This window comes from Rhinatrema bivittatum, chromosome 3, assembly GCF_901001135.1.
Source record: "Rhinatrema bivittatum chromosome 3, aRhiBiv1.1, whole genome shotgun sequence".
NCBI classification, from domain to species: domain Eukaryota; kingdom Metazoa; phylum Chordata; class Amphibia; order Gymnophiona; family Rhinatrematidae; genus Rhinatrema; species Rhinatrema bivittatum.
The window spans coordinates 161,929,622-161,946,972 of record NC_042617.1 but is presented as its reverse complement, the minus strand read 5'-3'; the positions used below and the strand labels follow the sequence as shown (position 1 = coordinate 161,946,972).

The 17,351-nt window shown below is 42.2% G+C and overlaps 1 protein-coding gene across 5 annotated transcripts in view; it reads left to right on the top strand.

Moving 5' to 3' along the window:
* BIRC6 (baculoviral IAP repeat containing 6) overlaps window positions 1–17,351 on the top strand; it is a 1,045,545-nt gene that overhangs the window by 639,431 nt on the left and 388,763 nt on the right. For all 5 annotated transcript variants that reach the window (XM_029593898.1, XM_029593899.1, XM_029593901.1 and 2 more), the window contains exon 58: window positions 16,455–16,583. In XM_029593898.1, the coding sequence (XP_029449758.1) occupies window positions 16,455–16,583 (129 nt within the window). The remainder of the gene's footprint in view (window positions 1–16,454; window positions 16,584–17,351) is intronic.

Below are 17,351 nucleotides of genomic sequence, written 5' to 3'. Positions count from 1 at the left end.
TTGTTGAGCAAGAGAATTCTGAGTGGATAATGCATTCAGTGCCTTTGATAATAAAGTAAAATGGTAGGGTTCAAATGAAATATTTAACTTGTAAGTGATTTCTATTAAAATGTCACTAGCAGAATGGGATTGTAATAGGTATAAAATATATATTTAGAAAACCAAAATGATCAGGGCCAAACAAAAAGATAGTTTTTCTTTAACATTTTTTGTATACTGCTTATAGTAGTAAATAATTCTAGGTGATTTACAGCTAAACACTCATTATAAAATTCAACACTATTAACAAAAAACAAGGTCTAGGCTTCATCCAACAAGTCAAGGTTAGTATGTGTGCCCTGAAAAAGCTTTATACTGAACGTGTACATCTTAGGTGATAGATCTAACAGCAGTTAGGCACAGTAATATTGCAAGAAGTCAGTCCTGCATTGATGAATCAGTTTCCTTACATGACCTTGAATCCGTAAATCATTCTTTACTCTCTTCTTTTTATCTGCCTGTGACTGATGTCATTTTAATCGAAGAAGGTATATAGGCATTTTAAAGGCATAAAGATAACAGGTCCTTCCTGTTTAGGGAAATCAAACTTATATTAGCGTTTTGAGGTTTAATACTCTCATCTTTCATTTTGATGACCACTTAATAGTGTGAATTTTTTAGGTGTATTGTGTGATCTTAATAAGGGTACAGGAATTAATGTAATGATTAAATTGTCACATTTTTTAATGCAGATAGTCACATAAAGAATGTAGGTAGACTTGTTTTAAGAAAAGACACACCCCCTGAGATCCTTTTAGTCATTTTATTCCATTTTACATCTAGTACATTAGTATTTTTGTTTGACAGCCTTTTCTGGATTAGTTTAGCTTGACTATTTTAATGGCTCTATAAATGCCGTAATTTTTATTTTTGCAAATGGAAATGTGTGGAAATGTGGTTATAAATGATAGCTTAGTAAGAATAGTCTCATGACATATTGTAAGGCTAAAATGCACATATCTTCCTGGAAAGCAGTTCTTTGAGGCAAGTTGTCCTAAGTAGTTGTACCTCTAAATGAATTACTGTGTGTATGTATTTTATTTATTTAAAATCGTTAATTAACCATGCACTCCACCGATCGTGGTGGCTTATAATAAAAAATACACAAATGTAACAAAACATTAAAACAAAACATACCCTTAAAAATATTTACATATTTTCATTCAACCTTCATAATACATTCAAAATTATCAAAGACCTGGGCTCTTTATTCTCTGAGAGCTTGTTTTAAAAGCCACATTTTTAGCACTTTTTTAAATGCATTTATATCAATCGGTGCTAGCAATCGCTTAGGTATATTTTTCCATTATGTGGGTCTGGCTGCCAATATAGACCCCTTGCGAACCTCCCCTAAATGTGCTTGGTATATGGCAGGAACGGGCAGAAAGCCTCAGTTTGCTGAAAGCAAACAATGTTGGGGTGTATACCATACAACATTATGAATGATTTTGTGGATTAACATTATCATTTTATACTGAATTCTGTATTGTACAGGCAAGCAATGTAGCTTACATAGAACAGGTATAGTGTAATATGATCATATTTCCATAAACCAATTAAAACCCTAGGTATGGAAATTTGCAGCAACTAATCCTGTTTTCACTCTGCCACCTAGAGCTGTGGTTCTTTGTCACTAATTGGTATCTACAATTATCTAGAAATGATCAAAACCATTTTAACATTGTATAGGTAATTCCTAGTTCAGCCAGATATGTAATTAAAATCCCATGATCAACTGTGTCAAAAGCTGCCGAGATATCTCGGAGAACTAAAATGTAACTTTGCCCACAATCAAAACCTTGTAGGATAGTATCTGTCAAAGAAAGTAGCAATATGTTGGTGCTATAATTTTCCATATTGTTTCAAATTTAACAGGGTATTTTCTTCTAAGTAGTTGCAAAGTTGTTTGCAAATTACTTTTTCAATTATCTTAGCCAAAAATGGCAATATTGATATTGACCTGTAGCTTGCCAAATAAAATAGGTCGTCACGAGAATTTTTCAAAATAAGCCTAATGGTGGTGGTCTGCAAAGTCTGGCAGATAACCTTCGACTATTAACAAATTCACCATCTTTGTTACATATGGAGAGAGCTTTTAACAGATCACTTTTAAAGAACCAGCTTGGATGGAACTGAATGACAAAAAAATGGGTTTACTTTGGCTATAATCTGTCGGACTTCCACAATTGAAACCATAGAAAAAGTATACCAGTGAGAGCAGATATGATAGCAGGAGATGTAAGACTATGATAGTTCAGCAAATTTACTATACATTTTTCTACTTTCTAATTCTTTTTCCACATCCTAACCGAAAAGAATAGTAGAGAGTATGATCGTCCACTAACACATTAGTTGTTTTATCCCACTTAGCCACTACCTCAGAAATGGTATCATAATTAATCCGTTCAAGGCAGTATTTCTTTCAATTTTTCAGTAATCATGTGCCGGTACCTAGTCATAAGTTGGTTCTCAGGAGGCAAATTGTATCCTGAATTTGAAATTCTCCTGAAATCGATCTATAATCCAACCAAGGGACTGAAGAAGTTCTAATTCTTTCATTGCCATATTTTAATCTATTTTGATTAACAAACATCATGTCCAATGTGTGCCCTGCATTGTGTTGGTCCCTGTATAATCTGATCCCATCCCAAGGTATTCATAGAATTGAGGAAAGTTTCACAAGACTTGAGGGTAAAATGTCAGTATGAAGAAGGTTAAAATTGCACAACACTATTGTAGAATCAGGGTCCGAATTTAAATCTGTTAATAACAAGTGGAGAGAAAATATGCGATAATATCTGTGGAAAGCAATAAACCAGGCATAAATTAAATGCCTTAGAAACAAGCATCAAATGGAAGAGCAATTGAGATTTTGATGGTATATAAGCCTAACAAATTTCTACATGCAGCCATTAAGCTACCGCCTCTTCGGCCTAGTTTAGGCTGGGATAATATTAAATAATCAGCTAATACTAGTTGATTAAGAATCACCTGATGTGTATCATAAGAGTCTCTGATACACAGACAATCAGATTTCTCTTTCTATAAACACTGGGATCTCTCGTACTCTATATTGCATATTTAACAACATGATAGTACAAGATTAGATAAAGTTACTGCCTGTTGAGGTTCAATAGGTCTCTATTACAAGGATTAACTGTTCATCAAAAATCATTCTATTTTCATCCGGGACTGAAATTATTACCATAAACCATAATACTAGCATTGTTCAGCATTCTGAATCTTAAGTGTTTTGGTAAATTTATAAAAATATGGAGCCGAACTCCCTAAATGCATAACACTGATTTATGAAGGACATTTCTAAAACCAGAATGTGTCCATAATAAAACATTGACAATTTGTATAAAAATTATGTAAATATGTTAAGAATCAACCACAGTGCAACTGGAAAAGTACCATCAACCTTTCAAACTGGGTAGGTAGTAAATGAATAATATCTCCATAAGCAAGGAAGAGAAAACGCCGTTACGCCATGTTAATGTTCCCTTGAGAAAGGACCAGTGGGTCCGAAACACGGCTCTGTGTCTGGAGACTGGAACATTGAACGGAAGTTGAGGTGAACGGAAGTTAAGAAAAGTTGAAATAAAATGCAATGAAAGAGAGAAGCATTCCGGATAGCGTAAAGAAGATTGACCATCCAGCATGAAAAGGGTGGCATAGGCACCACTGAATGTCTATAAGATAAGTAATCCGTATATGGACTTTTAAACGTGTTTGCATCTAAAAAAAATTTTTAAAAAAGGAGATGGACATTCCATTTATCGATATAAGTGACTAAATGATTATATATAAGGCAAAGTCTACAGTATATCAATTACTTTGATAATGCCTAGTATGATGGTCACTTTCCCTTAATCACTGGTGATTGTGTAGTTGAGCGTCATTGGAATATCATAATTTTGGATTTAGGTAGTTTTTATGGAAATATGTTAAGAATAACATACTGGGACACAACAGAAATTGAGAAGAAGCAGCACAACCTAGAAAAAGGTGGCAAATATTTGAATAACCTTATTAAAGAACTGTTATTTAACTTTTCCTCGTGAGGTTGAAATGCAGTTCTTTCTGAGTTTCCAAAGACATTCTAATATTTTATATGATACTATACATAAGACACCTTTACAGATAATTGCTGTTGGTAAAAGTGCATAATTTAGAAGTGTAAAAATGGAGTGGCAAGAACCACAGTTATTGATAATAAAAAGTTGTCTTAAGCAGGTAAGTTTTAAGAAGACTAAGAAAATAGGACAGAGGTGTGACCCTCTCATGACAAAACATTGTAAGTTTTATATTGGTGTAAAAAGAAATTGCTAGCTCTACCCTGCCCTTTTTGTCAATTCCTACTCCTATGAACCTTGAGACAAACTCATAATCTGGAATCACTCATCAATTATTTGACATGCCATTTCAGCCCGGCAGTACCAAGCATGTTACAAATTGAATGGCTGAGCAACATAATATGGTGAATATTGTGTAGAATAGCACATTATGTATAAACAAACTTTTGTTATAGTAGCTTACAGTAATTAGATAATATAGTTAAATAACTTCCCAAATAACTCAATTGATAGTGTATTATAGTCCAAATATAAATAATGCAATAATGCTGTCTATGGGAGAGTGTTTTTAGTCTATTTTGTTTTATTAATTGGCACAAACTCTGCTTCAAAGAGCATTTTCCTGAAGGTTAAAAGATTAAGGGCTAATGTGAGGTGGGCAAGGAGTTTCACATTGTCGGGGCTGATCCTGCCCTAATCCAGGTGATTGTCCTCCATGGATAAATATGATAGTTGAGATTTGTGAGCATGCAGATGGCTAATAAGATCATTCCTGGAACCACATGTTTTATTAGCATGACTGTATAACTTTTCATTGTTTGTAAAAGGAGTGTTATGGGAGTTCTCTGACCGAAATGCATTCTTTCTTTAATGCCCATTCAATCTCATACTGGCACTTTTGTATCTCAAAATGTCAGACACCATGGTGGACGCTAAAGTTCCATGATGAATATTAGAGTGTCAAATTATTCCATGATCCTGGTCAATATTGCACTTAATGAGATTACACTTAGGGATATCCCTATAGCATTTCCTCTGGGTACCTTTTGAGTGCGTACCTGTCATAAGTTGAGAATAGAAAATTTGCTTGGAAAACCTGGAGCTGGGCATTCTAACAGTATGTTCCCTTTCTCCTAGCAGAGCTGATATTGAGTAATAGTAGCTTGAAGATCTCGCCTGTTCAAGAGCACTGATGTTTGTCTTGCCAGATAACACACAGAATTCTAAGCGGCACTGGATTTTTTTTTTAACTACATGTAGGTTTCAGCTATATGTTTTCCAGACCTCAATTCCATACAGAAATGTAGGGATGACAACACAGTATAAATCATTAATTTAATAGTAGTTTTAATGTCGTGCACATTGATAGTTTTTAGTCAACCAAAGACTGCTTTGTCTTTGCAATACAATATTGGATCTCTCCTCATCTATGGTTACTTTTTATCAAAATGAAACCAAGATAAGGTAAGGGACGTTGCTAACAGTGTGCTGCAGAAATCAATCCTTGGACCAGTTATTCTCCAAGGACAAATAGGATGGTAGTCCTCACAACTGGGTGACATCATCGGATGGAGCCCAGCATGGCATGCCCAGCTGCCGCTAACCACGAGTCCACACGGAGTCTCTCTTCAGTCTCTTCTGCGAAGCTGGCGCCACACTGTTCAGGAGCTCACATTTTTCCTAAAATATTATTTTTTCTTTGCTTCAACACGTCTCTTAGGGTCCCTCTCCCTCTTTTTGGAGATTGGTAAGCTTCCTCGGGTCTTAGCGGTCGATTGCTGATGGCGCCGCCTCCACATACCCGCCGGCCATTGACTGCATGTCACGTGCTTTTTTCAATGGCATAGTCTGGTTCCCGCCGGTGCCCCAGTGCCCGCGGACTATATCCCTCACAGACCCCCATGAGGTCTGTGTCCTTTGCTTAGGGACCTCCCACGATGTCCAAATGACCCTGAAGGGTCGCAGGGCCTGCCTCAACAAAATGGAGAAATTGTTTGGGGCCAAACGGAACAATTCCTGGCTTCAGTGACCTCCGCACCGCTTTGTAAGGAAGCCCAGGCTCCAGGTTCCCCTGTGCCTGTCTGGTCTACTCCTGAGGTGCGCACAGGAGACTATCCGTTGTCTATCTCTTCCTGCTCCCGTTCAGGTTCCTCGACATCCCCCTCGACTTTGGGGAAGTATCGTGGGGACCACCGGAAGAGGTCCAGGAAGCATCAACATCGATCTTCCTCTTCTAAAAAGGACCATGAGAGTACATCCACCTCGGTGACTTCCACGAAGTGGTCGAGAGCGGAGGATGTCATCCCCTCCAACCCCTCCCCCCCCCCAATTGTTCCGGTGGAGGGATCGATCACCCTCCAACCAGAGGGTCTCCTAATTCCCCTTGTTGCTCCTCAAACAGTGCTCTCTTCCCAAGTATTCGAGGAGGAGCTCAAAAGCCTTGTGCAGTTGGCGGTCGGCCGGGCTCTGCAAGGCCTCGATTCTCTGGTTCCCTGGGTTCCGCCTCTGCTGCAAGAACCTGCTCCACTGGTGCTCACACAGTTGCTGGAAAGGCTTGATATGCTGCTCAGTATGCTTCCTACGCAGCTGGCACCGGTGCCTCAAGCCCCTCGGAGGCCTCTGAGCACACCACTGCAATCACCACCAGCCTCCATACTGGTGAGTGCCTCCTCGGAAGAGGACAGGCCATCGGGCTCAATGATGGGCTGGAGGCTTGCGGTGACCCTTCACAGTCTAGCTCTCTGGACACTCGGGTTAGATTCTACCGATTCCTTTGGTGCCCCTGATGCTGATGGTGCCATCGGATACCTCAAGAATTCAATGCCTACGGTGCCTCCCTTGATGCCATCAAGGCCTAGCCCCCGCATTCGGGTGAGCTTCCTCCCTCCTGCCTCCTCGGAGGGCCGCAGCAAGGGTGAGCCCCTTTATGACCCCTGGGAAGGAGAAGCATCCATCTCTTCGCCGGATGAGTCAGAAGATTTACCTCCTGAGCCCTCCCTGCTAGAGGAGAGGTGGTGATTCCCTCCGGAGGATCTCTCCTTCTCGGGGTTCGTCAAGCCATGGCAGATTCCATCCATTTTCAGCTGTTGGCAGAGCAGGACTCTAGACACAAAATGCTTGAGATCCTGCAGTTCATGGATGCACCAAAAGAAGTAGTGACTGTGCCCTTCCATGACATTTTCAAGGACCTTGTAACCCGTTTATGGGTGCATCCGATCTCGGTGCCACCAGTCAACAGAAAGACAGACGCGGTGTACCTGGGTTCAACCCTCCAACGGGTTTCACCGCTGCCAACTCCCATACCAGTCAGTGGTGGTAGTCAGCTGTTAAGAAGGCTAAGAGAGTATACACCCATGTTTTGGTGTCGCTAGGGCATAAGCACAAAGCCCTAGATGCCTTGGATCGGCCTGTATTCCAGAGTGCCATGCTGATTGCCCGTATAGCATGTTATCAGCTCTACATGGGGCAGTATTCTCGAAACTTGTGGAAACAAGCTCAAGAATTCGGTGTGCACTTCCCTCAGCAGGACCAGGAGGAGTTTCAGAATGTTGTTCAGTAGGGCCTCAAATGTGACAAACATGAAGTCCGTGCAGCATATAACGTGTTTGAAATGGCCATGAGGTCTGCTGCGGCGGGGATTGGGGCATGGCGCACAGCATGGTTACGGGCATCCGACTTACACCCAGAGGTCCAGGACCATCTAGCAGACCTGCCCTGTACTAGGGAGAACCTGTTTGTCAACTGGATCAAAGAGGCTGTGGCTCAGTTGAAGGACTATCAAGAGAACCTTCAACATTTTGTCAACTAGTACTTCCGACACCCAGTCAGCCAGGAAGCCCGTTCGGTCATATCCGAAGTGATGTTTTTACCGGCCCCGCAGGTATTAACCCCCCCCCGGCCGCAAGGTCTAGACCTCTGTAGCCAGTGGTGAAACCCAGACAGAGGCAGTCTCGCCCCCACCGCAAATTTCTGCCACCTGCTTTTGACTGGCGGTGAGGGTGTTGGAGCCAGCCGCGGAACCCTGGCCCCCCCAGTTGGAGGCTTTGTTCAACTCTTTGCGGATTGTTTCAGTTCGATTACGTCAGATCACTGGGTCCTTTCCATCATCCGCCAGGGTTACTGGCTTTGTTTCCAGAGACTTCCACCCCTCTCTCCACTATTTCCAGGATGGGGAACAGTAAGGAACCATCAAATACTTCAAGCAGAACTCTCTGCCCTCTTTTCCGCTCAGGCAATCGAGCCGGTTCCCACCGGGTTCTACTCCCGGTATTTTCTTATCTCCAAGAAAACAGGAGGCCTCCGGCCCATACTGGACCTGAGAGCCCTAAACTAGTTCTTGGTGAAAGAGAAGTTCAAGATGGTCTCCCTGGGCACTCTAATCCCCCTTCTCAGGGAGGGCGACTGGCTTCACTCCCTCTATCTGCAAGACGCTTACGCCCATATCCCCATTTTCCTCGGGGACCGGCAGTCCCTCCATTTTTGAGTGGGCCACCAGCATTACCAATACTGTGTCCTGCCCTTCGATCTGGCATCTGCCCCTGGGGTCTTCACTAAATGTCTGGCAGTTGGTGCCCATCTTCGCAGGCAGGGTGTTCATTATTCCCCTACCTCGACGCCTGGCTCATCCAGGGCAGCTCGATCCAGGGGGCTCGGGCGGCCATGCGCCTCACGATAGAAGCACTGGAAACCTTGGGCTTCTTGATCAGCTACCCCAAGTCCCACCTTCACCCAGCCAGACAACTGGACTTCATTGGAGCACACCTGGACACTGTCCAAAACAAGGCCTTCCTACCTCAGGATAAGGCAGAGACCTTGGTGGCTCTTGCACGTCATATTTCTGGCCGCATCCAGGTATCTGCTTGCCACTTGCTCCAGCTGCTTGGCCATATGGTGGCAATGGTACATGTCACTCCATTCGCTCAGCTGCACATGCACCGTGCGCAATGGGCACTGGTTTCCCAGTGGTGTCAGGCGTCTCAGGACCTATATGCCCCCATTGTGGTCACAGACGAGCTATGATGTTCTCTTCACTGGTAGACCATCCCCGAGAATCTGCTTTGGGGGTCCCCATTTGCAGCAGCTCTGCCCCAGTTTTCGCTCACCACCAATACTTCTCAGACATAAGAACATAAGAAATTGCCATGCTGGGTCAGACCAAGGGTCCATCAAGCCCAGCATCCTGTTTCCAACAGGGACCAAACCAGGCCACAATAACCTGGCAAGTGCCCAAACACCAAGAAGATTCCATGCTACTGATGCCAGTATTAGCAAAATCCATTCCCTAAGTCAACTTGATTAATAGCAGTGAATGGACTTCTCTAAGAACTTATCCAAACCTTTTTTAAACCCAGCTACACTAACTGCACTAACCACACCCTCTGGTGGCAAATTCCAGAGCTTAATTGTGCATTGAGTGAAAAAGAATTTTCTCTGATTAGTCTTAAATATGCTATATGCTAACTTCATGGAGTGCCCCCTAGTCCTCCTATTATCTGAAAGTGTAAATAACTGATTCACATCTACTCGTTCAAGACCTCTCATGATTTTAAAGACCTCTATCATATCCCCCCCCCTCAGCCATCTCTTCTCCAAGCTGAACAGTCCTAACCTCTTCAGCCTTTCCTCAAAGGGGAGCTGTTCCATCCCCTTTATTTATTTGTCGAGTTTTTTACACCGTCGTTCGGTTTCACCATCACAACGGTTTACAAAGTTCGATGTTTAACAGAGTGTATCATTTTCGCCATTCTCTGTACCTTTCCCATCGCAACTATATTTTTTTTGAGATGCGGTGACCAGAATTATACACAGTATTCAAGGTGCGGTCTCACCATGTAGCGATACAGAGGCATTATGACTTTTTTCATTTTATTCACCATTCCCTTCCTAATATTCTGTTTGCTTTTTTGACTGCTGCAACACACTGAGCTGAAGATTTCAAAGTATTATCCACTCTGGCCTAGATCTTTTTCCTGGGTGGTAGCTTCTAATATGGAACCTAACATCGTGTAACTACAGCAAGGGTTATTTTTTACCTATATGCAACACCTTGCACTTGTCCACATTAAATTTCATCTGCCATTTGGATGCCCAATCTTCCAGTCTTGCAAGCTCCTCCTGTAATGCATCACAATCCGCTTGTGATTTAACTACTCTGAATAATTTTGTATCATCTGCAAATTTGATAACCTCACTCGTCTTATTCCTTTCCAGATCATTTATACATATATTGAAAAGCACCAGTCCAAGTACAGATCCCCGAGGCACTGCACTGTTTACCCTTTTCCTCTGAGAAAATTGACCATTTATTCCTACTCTATTTCCTATGTTTTAACCAGTTTGTAATCCATGAAAGGACATTGCCTCCTATCACATAACTTTTTAGTTTTCTTAGAAGCCTCTCATGAGGGTCTTTGTCAAACACCTTGTGAAAATCCAAATACAGGGTGGGGAGTACATGTCCTGGGGTATTGCATGCAGGGATTCTGGTTATCTCACGAAAAGAGGCTCCAAATCAACCTTCTGGAGCTGAGGTTGGTCCGATATGCCCTATGGGTGTTCCAGGAGCTGCTGGTGAACAAAGTAATCCTGGTACACACAGACAATCAGGTGGCCATGTTGTACCTGAACATGCAGGGTGGAACCGGGTCATTCCCTCTCTGCCAAGAGGCAGTCCTGTTTGGACATGGGCCATCACAGACTGTATAACTCTCCAAGCAGTATACCTTCCAGGAGTGGACAACACCCTGGTCGATGCTCTGAGTCAGACATTCAGACCACATGAGTGGTCCCTCAAGCAGGAAGTGGTGAACTGTGCCTTCAGCTGCTGGGGGACCCTGGACATGGACCTGTTTGCCTCGAGAGAGAACAGGAAAGTACGCCAATTTTGCTCCCTCAGCAGGAGGGGCAAAGGGTTGTTGGCTGATGCGTTCTCAATTCACTTGGGGACGGGCTTGCTGTACGTCTGCATGCCACTTCCCCTTAGCTCCAAGATACTTCAGAAGTTGCAGCAGGATCAGGGCACAGTGTTCCTGATCGCTCCCTTGTGGCCCAGTCAGGTCTGGTATCCAACCCTTCGGGAGCTTGCGGTGCTTCCCCCAATCCGACTGGGAACGGCACCAGACCTAATCACACAGGACCAGGGTAGACTCTACCATCCCAACCTCTGGTTCCTGGCCCTCATAGCATGGGTGTTGACTGACTGACATTGAGGCCCTCAGCCTACCAGCGGCGGTGTCCTGTGTTATTCTAGAATCTAGGAAACTTTCCAGCAGTTCTCCTCCTAGTGTGAAGGTCATGGTTTAGACCCCTTCACCTGCTCCCCTTCGGCTCTTCTGGACTACTTGTTGTTCCTCTCTAAATCTGGCCTACAGACCACCTCAGTGAGGGCGCACCTCCGTGCCATAGGAGCATACCATCAGGATGTGGATGGTTCTGCTATCTCTTGTCATCCACTGGTGGGACATTTCATGAAAGGTCTCCTTCAACTAAAACCTACTCGTCTCCTGACAGTTTCCTGGGATCTAAATGTGGTTCTCACAGCTCACGAAACCCCTGTTTGAGCTATTATGCTCCTGTGACCTAAAATACCTTTCCTGGAAAGTACTTTTCTTAGTTGTGGTCCCATCGGCTTACAGAGTGAGTAAACTGCAGGCATTGGCATCGTACCCCGCCTTACACGAAGTTCTGTCATGACAGGGTGGTACTACATACACATCCCAAGTTCCTACCCAAGGTGGTTTCAGAGTTCCCCATCAACCAGCCCATCGTCTTACCATCTTTTTTTTTTCTCGAGGCCTCATGCTCATTGAGGTGAACGTGCTCTCCATACCTTAGACTAAGAGGATGTTCGCCTTCTACCTAGAAAGGACGGCGCCTCATCAAACCTCCACTCAACTGTTCATTTTGTTTGACAGAAATATGTTGGCTGTCGCTGTTTTTAAACAGGTGCTGTCCTGGTTGTCCAACTGCATCGCCTTCTGCTATGCGCAAGCAGAGCTACAGCTTGCTGGCCCTGTTCGGGCTCATTCCGTCTGGGCCATGTCATTTTTGGTAGTGCGCCTGCGAGCGGCTCATATTCATGAAATCTTCAGAGTGGCAACCTGGAGTTCACGCTATACCTTTGCCTCTTATTACTGCTTAGTCAACGATGGGTGGCAGGACTCCCGTTTTGGGCAATCCGTCCTACAAAATCTTTTTCAGCCATAACCCAGCTTTCCCACCGTGGTTCCTGTCTTGGGTGATGGCCTGCTTCTCTGGTCTCCGCAGCTGCAGCAGTTGTTCACGTTTGCATCCGTTTTTGCTGCTCATAGTCGGAGAGGCCTAAAGCTACTTATTCACCCAGTTGTGAGGATTACCATCATGCTTGTCCTTGGAGAAAGCAGAGTTGCTTACCTGTAACAGGATGTTAGTCCTCACACAACCCGCCCGCCTCCCTGTAGAGTTGGGGGTCTTATCTTCGCGGGAGTTTTTGGCTGTTCGCTGTCTCACTCACTCTTTTTTATAAGACTGAAGAGAAACGATGTGTGGTTAGCGGCATATTGGGCATGCTCAGTGTTCCAGTCAAAGTTTCTAGAAACTTTGACAAAAGTTGTCCGTGCTGGGCACCATCCGATGATGTCACCTAGTTGTGAGGACTAACATCCTGCTGTCCTTGGAGAACACCTGTTACAGGTAAACAACTCTGCTTTTTCAACATTTTTGTGAGCAGCATTGCAGCAAGATTATCATGAAAGATTTTTGCAGAAAGATGGTCATGAAAGGTTTATCTTTTTGCTCATACCAAAATCTGCAACAGGGTAGACCACCAGGAATATGTGGAAAACATATTGTAAGGCTTAAGGAATGGTGTAGGATCTGGAAGCTAAGATTTATTGCTAAAAAATGCAGTTATGTATCTAGGCTGCAAGGGAGAGGTATAGTATAGGTGTAGGGGTGAAATTCTTCTAAGCACTAAAGAGCGGGATCTGGGGATGATCGTATCTGATGATCTTAAGTTGACCAAACAGATGGATAAGGCAACAGTAAAAGCCAGAAATATGCTTAGCTGCATAGGGGGAAGAATGGTCAGCAGAAGAAGGGAGGTGATCTTGCCCTTGCATAAGTCCTTAGTGAGACCTCATTTGGAGTACTGTATAGATTTTTGTGGATTACAAATGAGACACAGATTGTTCCAAACAGTATGTTTATTCCAAAAATGCTGCTTGCATAAGTATTCAACCCCTGTGCTGTAGAAGCTCCAAGTTTACACAGATGAAAGATATTGCCCTAATAATTGTCTTACAATTGGACTCTGCCTGTGAATCATTAAAAAGATCAGATTTTCTTGATAACAAAATCCCTAGTTCTAGTACCATTACTCAGACTGTGAATCTGAAGGACAACTTGAAAATGAAGACCAAAGAGCATTCTAAGGAAATTAAAGATAGTTTTAGACATGAACAAGATAGGAAAAGGCTACAAAATAATATCCAAGTGCTTGGATATCCCAGTGAGTTGGATCAATTGTGAGTAAACGAAAGATGCATCTTACCACTCACACTGCCTAGATTAGACCATCCCTCAAAACTCAGCATCAGAGCAAGAAGGAGACTTGTGAGGGAAGCCATAGAGAGGCCAACAATCACTTTGAAGGAGCTACAGAATTCAGTGACCTGAGAATGGATTAGAGGTACACTAGTCAACCATATCAAGAGCTCTGCATAAATATGGCCTGCATATGGGAGGTTAGCTAGAAGGAAGCCATTATTGAAGAAAAACCACATCAAAGCATCAGAATGATCCAGCTAAAATGTAGGATAAGGTTTTCTGATCAGATAAGACAAAAATGGAGCTTTGGGCCAAAAATCAAAACGCTATGTATAGCGCAAACCTAACACTGCCCATTCCTCAGCAAACATCATCCCAATAGTAAAGTATGGGTTAGGCAGCATCATGTTGTGGGGATGCTTTTCCTCATCCAGGATTGGGCATCTTGTAAAAATTGAAGGACCGGATAGATGGTGCAACATACAGGGAGATATTGCAAAACAACCTGCTTCAATCTGCTAAAAACTAAAACACCTTTCAGCAGGATAATGATCCCAAGCACAAGGCCAAAGCTACACAGGAGTAGTTGAACAACAAAAAAGTGAATGTTCTACAATGGCCAAATCAAAGTCCAGATCTCAATCCAATCAAGAATCTGTGGCACTCTTTGAAAATTGCAGTCCATAATCATCACCCAACCAACCTGAACAACCTGAATCAAAACTGCCTGGAAGAATGGGTAAAATTCACTCCCAAATAGTGTGCAAAGCAGGTAGAAACTTACCCTAACACACTTAAAGCTATTATTGCAGCAAAAGGTGGTTCTACCAAGTACTGTTCTGAAGGAGTTGAATACTTATGCAAGCAGTATTTTTCAGTTTTTAATTTTATTTTTTAAAAAATGCAGATAAATAATGAATTATGACTTTGAAAATTTACTTTAAGAGCATACTAGTTTGCAATTAACATACAATCTGGAACAATCTGTGTCATTTATAATCCACACAAATCTGATGACCTTTTAGGGGATTGAATACTTTTACAAGCCATTGTAAGAACCCTAGACGAAAGGCAAGATAGGGGAGATATGATAGACATTTAAATATCTCCATGGTTTCCATGCACAGGAGGCATGCCTCTTTCAGTGGAAAGGAGGATCAAGAACAAGGCGTCAGAGGATAAGGGTGAAAGAGGGTAGACTTAAGAAATATTTCTTACAGAGATGGTAGTGAATGTATAGAATAGCCTCCTCACGGAGGTAGTGGAGACAAGAATAGTAACAATTCAAGAAAGCATGAGATAAACACAGGGGATCTCTGAAGTAGTGGTAAGCATTATAAAACTGAATTAGTTGGTAGGAATGGGCAGACTTGATAGTCCATATTGTTTTTTTTCTGCTATCTTATTTTTGATTCTTTGATTGAGATAAGTTTTGTTTTCATGCTATTAAATTTGATCCCCTTCCTACTATATATTTCAACAGACAGCTGCAAATGTGTTTGTACAGGCACCAAATAATATACATCTGCATATTGCTTTTCCACTACAGATGTGAGTCTGATCTTAAAATTGTCTTTAAAGTGGCCAATATTAAAAGTTTGGCATTTATTCTTTAAGTGAATTATATACCATTAGGGAGTATGTCTGATGTAAGGTAAAGCACTGTTGCAAGCAAGATGGAAAAGTGTTCTGGTGGTTGATGAGAATATCCAAGGAGGATGCCTGTACATTAACAGATAAACATGAGGAAACTGTTGTGCATCAGTTACTGCACATTGCATAAATGGGTCAGAGCCTAAATCCAATAGTAAGGAGAGACCCAAGAAGATTGGAGGACCTGTCTGAATCATATTGACCTGGAAGAATTGGTCAGCTGGGCCGAAGCACAATAGCACCTTCGCTAGAGGGAATACAATGGCCTTAATGTTGCAGAATTAGCCACAAACCTTTCCACATCTGGTGACTATACCAGAAGGCAAAGCTCCAGGCAGTATAACCTAAGGGATCATTGGGGATTGTGTTATCACTATGAGGTCCTGTGGCCATTTTCATAATGAGGACAAACTGTCCAACAAGGAAGAAATACATTTCTGCTTTTGGTAGTTCACCTCAAATGCACGTAAAACTCAACTAGAAATACATTTCAACATCACTTGATGTAACTATGGATCTGCTACTTTAATTTGAATAGAATTTACTGATTGCAGAAGAAAGAAAGAGGGCTTGCAAGTAAGCAGAAAAGTTTGTTGACATAAATTCTTCTGTTAGCAGCAATAATAAGATAACACTTCAGTTTTTTAGTAAATAGGCCAAGTAATACAGGTGTATATAGGAACAAATTCTCGAGAGAGAGAAAAAATTGTCATCCTGACAGGTTTCAAGAAACTTTTTTCTTTTGCCTGTTTTTTCCACCAAGTTCCTTTTTGTTCATAGGAATAACTTTGTGATTATGTAAAATAGTCTGCAGATCGCCATGTTGGTAACAAAGGAGTGCATGAGTGAGAGGGACCTGCTCATCTGTTTGTCTTTATTTTCATTTATGAAAATTGTGAAATTAAGAAAAAAACCTTCTCCAGCATTTGGAGGCCTAAGGGATTTTTTGCATGTAGGATACTTCCTGGAGAAGCCCACTTTCAAGTGTTTAATTAACCTTTCAGTTATGTAAGAAACTCTTCTTCAAGGATGAACTAGTAAGCTTCAAGGCTATATCTCACAAAAGGATCCTGAGCTCTTGTAGTTTGTTTACACAGGTAGAGCCAGATTTATAAAATGGCTGTTGACTCTGTATTAAACTACCTTTCTCCCTTGTAGATACTCCAAGTATCACTGCTAAACTAATTAATGAACAGAAGGATGACAAAGAGAAGAATCATGAGGAGAAAGAGAAGGTTAAGACAGAAAATGGCTTTCAGGACAACTACAGTGTTGTTGTTGCCTCTGGTATGTGTGTGTTAACCTTATATTTTTGTCGAGCAATGTTAGTGGCATATTTTGTCTCTAGACATGCCCAGTAACATTCCAGCAGCTGAATGATAGCATGTTTCATTGTGGACTAAATGTTCATTTATAAATTCAGTAAACTGTGTAAATAATTCAGCTGCCTTCAAGCCTAGTCTGTGAGGTTGTCAAGCCATCTCTTGCAAGAAGCGGGAGTTGCATTGAAGTCCTGGGACCAGCTCTTTCATGGAGTTTCTCCAAGGTCAAGCAAGAAAGTCACAATTGTAGGTGGCATTATCAGACGAAGCCAAGGATGGAAGTGCGTAGCTCTGAAGTAACACTTTTGTGCCATAATTGCCACACTATTCTGTAGTAGTAGAATCTGCCTTATAATGATCCAGAAAATCTGAGTCGCATGCTTTAGTTTCCCCAAGTAGGAACCAGTGGACCCTAGATCTTTTTGAAAGAAATCTTTCTTCAGGTCTATGCTGTCTTTTCATATTTCAGCATACCAGTCTAACATGGGTATCTACTCAAGGGGCATGCACGACCCCAACAGCAGCTAAGAATGAGGCAAGCAGACAGCCAAAAAAACCAGATCATATTTTCCTTTCAAAACAGACTTTTTGATTCCCTACAGAGGACAGTATCAATACCCTGAAACCAGCATAGGCCAGGAATCCTACAGGATATCTCCTTCATCTGTTTTCATTGCAGTGGTCTTGTATATGCATTGTTGGTAAGGATTATAGTCTACACTTCTTCCATATT